General features: G+C 31.1%; 1 protein-coding gene across 1 annotated transcript; it reads right to left on the bottom strand.

The window, feature by feature from the left end:
• Positions 1 to 843: 843 nt before the first annotated feature.
• On the bottom strand, positions 844 to 5,783 carry LOC134229368 (uncharacterized; the record flags this gene model as incomplete). The annotated part of the gene is made up of 8 exons (XM_062711114.1): positions 5,627 to 5,783; positions 3,797 to 3,919; positions 2,262 to 2,375; positions 2,049 to 2,120; positions 1,811 to 1,935; positions 1,297 to 1,383; positions 1,120 to 1,206; positions 844 to 957 (listed from the first exon to the last, which is right to left on the bottom strand). Coding segments are annotated over exons 1-8 (789 nt in total), but the record flags the coding sequence as incomplete, so codon positions are not given.
• Between the last annotated feature and the right edge of the window lie 243 nt (positions 5,784 to 6,026).

The following is a 6,026-nucleotide window of genomic DNA, read 5'->3' as shown; positions in this document are numbered from 1 at the left end:
GTATAACGGGTATTTCTTACGTGCTGCTAATTTTTACGAGTTTTATAAATCCGTAAAATTTAAACGCGTAAAATTTCACAGAAGTAAAAACGCCTCGCCTAAATTTTGAACATCGTATTATGAGAGTATTTCAATGCTATCATTGTCATTTAGCTAAGTACCTGGAGGCTATAGAATGGATTAAAGTTTAGGATCAAATAAGTAAATCTTAATTAATGCACAAATTATACAAACATCGTCAATTACCTGGTTCCTCTGACGGTACGCATTATTTCTGATAATGGCTTAATTATTACAGACTGAAGTCTTCAAATTATATCCGTTTTCATGACTTTGACCCTTTCTTCTTTTTATTTGCTTTCAATAAAAACTTCGACATTTTAATACATCCTAATCCGTGTCCCCTGTAATTCTGTGAACTTAATAAGGATGGTTTGAGTTGTCTCTCTTTGTTTTCATTAAAATGAAGACGGGCACATGGTGCGCAAAAATAATGATGCGTAGACATGTGTATTAATTGACAAAGGAATAAATTCGGGCATGGCATCTATAAAGGTATTTAAATGAATAAATATATCGTTATCACGGGAACAATTTCGTTGTTATTTGACATCGGGTTGTCCAGACATATTTAAAACACGTATATGTATGTTAACGCATTCAAAACGCTAAAACATTGATCTGGAACTTCACCTCTGATGATTTTAATTTTTACGGACATGCTCAATTTGTGAAAATTTGACGCGTAAAAAATAAAATCACCCTATTTCAACAGAAATTCGTAAAAATTTACAGCAGTAAAAATTACCCGTTATACGGTATATTTATTAATATAAAAATTACCTTGTCTTCATCTGAAAACATTGTCCCGGGGAAGCTAGATTGTAATAGTGAGTCGAGGGTTTGTCTATTAATTCCGTATAAGTTTCGTGTGACCAATAACAATGCCGTGGCTCTCTGTAAAAATTTGATCACCTCTCTACCCACCGTTTATTACTTGTATGTATTTTCAGTTTTTCATTAATAAGAAGATGATAATTATATGAATTTTAAGCAATTCTAAAATCATTTTTATTGAATTTTTTTTATATCTGTTTTTTGAATTTGAATAATATTTACCAGATTTTGAGTGAATCTTGCAATCTGTTTAACTTCATGTGGGTGAATGACCCTTCCTCCTTGTGAACTTAAATATTTCAGATATGCCTGTAAGTATAATACAAACAATTAAGTTAATATAAAAATTGTTTTTCTCAGGTCACATTTAATAAATATAGTGATATATTTTAGAGTTACCACATCTGGATTTTTCCCTACAGGTATGCAGAAGATTGGATGCTGCCTTCCTAGCTGCTTCACCACATGGTGAAGATGATCCTTTGCCTAGGATAAAAAAGGACTTTTAAGCCATCAAAATTGAAAAAAGGGAGAAACTGTCTGGGTTTGTCTCTTTGCACACTTCTTTCCTTTCCATTCTTCTTATTTTATCATTCAATGGCGGGGGTAGCCGGTCGGGATGAGATGCTCACTCCTCCATGGCACCTGATCCCACTTCTGATGTTTTAGAGGTCCGTGTTTGCTCTACCCCTAATTTGCTATATTAAAAGAGTCTTTGAGCTTGAATACTGTTCATTATCTCCAAATTTTTATCTAAATTAAAGATAAAACGGAGTACTTAGTATTCATAATTAGACATGCAAGCTTACGGCAAGAGGGCTTGTCGATCAAATATGTCATATTTTAGAAGCAATTTTTATTAAAATGTTTCCAATTAAAATTTTATACCAGTTAATTAATCATTACCTCCTACCTGTAAGGTTTGAAAAAAAGGCGAATCCTCCTCATCAGAAAATATGTGGAAATCTGTTGGTCTCCCATCAGATATCAGAATAATTCGTGGTCGAACTTTGAATTCACATATTCCTTTTGAGTAGCCTTTGCAAATATAAATATCGTATTAAACAAAATATGACAAATGTTATAAAATGGATGAATTCTTATTAATTAATTATGGATACGATACATAATGTGAATAGTCTTAACTGCACCAGATTCAAGGGCTCCAATGCTTAATAAAAACGCCGCTGTCAGTGGAGAGAGTCCCCCATATTCTAACGCTTCTTCAAGATGAAAGCAATGAATTAAAAAAAAAACAAACATACTTTTTAAGTTTGAAAATTATATTTCTAACGGATATAAATGTTGCAACAAATAATTTTAAATAGAAAAAAAAAATTATTTTGCAATACAATTACGTGTACCTAGACAGCTTTTGATTTCAGAGTAACGATTTGAATAATAATGTTGAAATCTCGTGATTTTTCCACAAACAATAACAGTGATGTTCTCATCTTCCTGTGGATGATCAGCAAACTCTGACAATGAGAAATGTGACATACGATTGATATGTATGTAGGTATGTAGATCATATATAAATATAAAGCATTTATTTTTAAGCCCCCGAAATCGAATTATATACCATATATCGGATTTTCTTGGCGGGTGTAAAATTTTGCGTTTTGCCTTTTAAAGGTATGCCAAAAATTTTTGAGTCATTTCTTTTAGCAGAAACAGTGTTTCAACTCTGTGCAGATGATCACACAGAAAAGAACTGAATATCTTAGCGATAAATATTTTAGCGGGCTACCATCAAAGCGCCAAAATAAGGCAAAATTAGCACCCCGCTAAAATAACCCGCTTTACGTTAGTTTTCTGTCGTGTCCGTCCTTCTGTCCTGCTGTCTGTTTTTCTGTTTGTCCGCAAAAACTTTAACCTTGCCCATAATTTTTGATTCAGTGGAGTTATGAATTACATATTTCACATGTGTATATCTTTTGACAAGATATTTCTTTGGGTACAACCAAATTTGACCTTTTGACCTTAGAGTTTGACCGATTTTCTCACAAAAAGTTTTACTTCGGCCATAACTTTTGAACGGTAGACACTAGCTAGCTATAGGATTTTCATATTTCACATATATATTTTTGTGATGTGACCTTTCATTGGATACCAACATTTATGACCGGACCTTTTGACCTTGACCTTGGAGATTTATGGACATAATTTTTTTTAATATTGGCCATAACTTTTAAACGGTGAGGGCTAGGGCTATCAAATTTCACATACTATTATGTTATTCTTGTTAAAAGATCTTTCATTGGATACCAAGAACTTTGACCTATGGTCTTGACCAAGGAGCTTGATCTACTTAAAAAAACCTTGACCATAATTTTGAAAGGTTAGGGCCAGGGCTTTCATATTTCACATATTTTCGCCATGTGACAAGACCATTCATTGGATACAAAGAACTTTGTTCCTTTGACACTGACCTTAAAGTTTGACCTACTTCTTAAATAATTTAAACTTGGCCATGCCTTTTGAACGAGCGGGGCTATGACTTTCATACTTCACATTATATGGTCCTTGTGACAAGACCTTTCTTTGGAAATCAACAACTTTGACCTTCTAACCTTGACCCTGGAGCTTGACCTACCTTTCAAAAACTTATCCTTGGCCATAACATATTTGAACAGGTGGTGCTAGGGCTTTCATATTTTACAATTGTATTTTTTGTGAGAGGATCTTTCTTTTGATACCAAGATATTTAATTGGCATTTAAGAAAAGTTGAATCTTCGCTATGTTGCCATACAGTGACATTAGTGTTTCACAAGGATATCTTCTTTATATTTAAATGGTTAGAATGTATATCTTTCATACCAAACGTTTATTTACTTTAAAGACATTCATAAAAAAAATTATATATAAATTATTAATCTATTGTTTATGTTTACATACCATTAATAATTGTAGAAAATATATCCTTTATTTGATTGAAACCCTCTTCGCCAATACTTTTAGAAGTATCCAAAATAAAAATATTGCAAGGTCCATTCCCCTGCTGATACCGAAGCTCAACATCTTAAAAATAAATAAATCTTTTTGATCGGTTTAATACTGATATATGAAAGTGTTAATGTGTCTTATCATAAAAAATTAACCAAATCTATTCATGAATAAAAAAAACAACTAATTTTGTATATTTATTCATAGGAACATTTTTTTTTAATTTTATATTAAGATTTGTAAATCAATATTTCTTCGAAGTGGTCAACATTATAATAATATTTTTCTTTCTATAGCTTATTTTTGCATTATGTAAGCATTTTCTTCTTAAAGTAAGTAAAGTCTGAATTAAGAAAGTACAGAACATTGTCTTTGTACACACGTTTTGCTTATACAATATATATATATATATATAGTAAGCCAATGACGAAAACTTGTCTTCGATTTCAAAAGTTTATTAAATAATTCCAATTTACAATTTTTCCGGGATCGTATAGTTTTAGAAATATTCGTTCCTGAAATATGATCAGAAGAGACCAATACACTTTTTATCTAGATATCCAAAGGGTCCGTCCATAAGATAAAGAGTTTAAGATTGAACTCCAAATAATAAATAAACAAAAGTCCAAAAGAATGATTCCCAGAATAATATAAAGCCAAAGAGATGTAATAATTTGAGAATAAAAATGGGAATAAAAACGGGAATAGGAATGAGAGCGGGAATAAGATCGGGAATGAAGATCGGGAATGCTCTTTCCTGACCAAAACAGGGTATTTTGTGCTCAGTGGGTATCCATGATCCCGGATATAAAAATACATTTCATTGGCTAATTCACCATCACCAACCACCTACGCTTTGTCCGTAGGTCTGTCCGTTGACCTATGAACCCCAACATGGCACCACCCTTAAATGCAGGTAAATACTCATTACTAATATTTATGGGCTCAGTCCCCATCTCTGCACCACAGGAGTTCTAGCCCTAAGCTCTTATATTTATTTACTTCAAAGTTCCCAATTTTATTGCTCTTAGTCAAAACTCTTAATAATACCATTGTATTTCCGTTCAAATTTTATTACTTACTATCGATGGGCTTGATTGGTCTATTCGGATCAATTTCATTACAAAATGATCTACCAAATTAAAGTTCATTAAAGTTCATTGGAACAACAACAAAATCCAATTTGTTTTGACAAGATAATAATTGTTTACAAAATTAAACAAAACTATGTTAAAGTTAAAGAATTTGCGTCACTAATAATATACATTCTGATTTAAGAAACCTTTATATCATTTTACTTTCACTACTAATAACTAAAAATGATTATAATATTAATATTGTCTAAGTTTAAAATGTTCAAACAATATGTCTGTGCTAAACCCTATAGGTTTACAATATATATATATATATAACCCTATAGGTTTACAATATATATATATATATATATATATATATATATATATATATATATATATATATATATATATATATATATATATATATATATATATATATATATATATATATCTTTACATATAAAAGGTTTTTATTCATAATACTGGCATGAATGCATGTAGAAAGGTAAAGGGTATAAGCACCACTCCCTAGTCTTTTCAACTAATTTGTACAACACAAATTTGGTTTTTAAGATTAAACATGTGATTCACTTGTTTTCACGCCAAAGAAAAAAATGATTAGGCACAATCATACTATATTCTTTGTCTGTTGATGTTAACTCGGCTATTGTTCGTTATGATTGAAATCTCATCAATGACGACTTACTCTTTGTAGCCTCAATGCTAGCTTGGTTTCTCCAAAAGGTTTCAGCATCCCCGATTCCAATATCCATATCTCTATTTTAGTTCATGAACGTTTTTCTTTTCTCATCAAGTATTTTGTAGTTTTAAAATCATTGCTTTATTGAGCATTATAACTTTAATTCGCATGGAAGAGTGGTGAACCTTATTTCTAATTTGTACTTCCTTGTAGCATTTTGAAATTTCCGTTTCGAAGAGTAGAATTTGGTGTGATGAAGTAACTATGGTACATCAACACGTCTCCTGTTTCTATAAATATTTTATATTTGAATGACATTTTTCTTATCTATAATTGGCCTTACATAACCTAGTATCATTTATTATAATGATAATTGTTACAAGTTAAATCGTTTCAAAGTAATCTT

Source organism: Saccostrea cucullata, unplaced genomic scaffold (assembly GCF_032062105.1).
Source record: "Saccostrea cucullata isolate Sc308-1 unplaced genomic scaffold, CSIRO_AGI_Scuc_v1 ctg4973, whole genome shotgun sequence".
NCBI classification, from domain to species: domain Eukaryota; kingdom Metazoa; phylum Mollusca; class Bivalvia; order Ostreida; family Ostreidae; genus Saccostrea; species Saccostrea cuccullata.
This window is presented reverse-complemented; position numbering and strand designations above follow the sequence as displayed.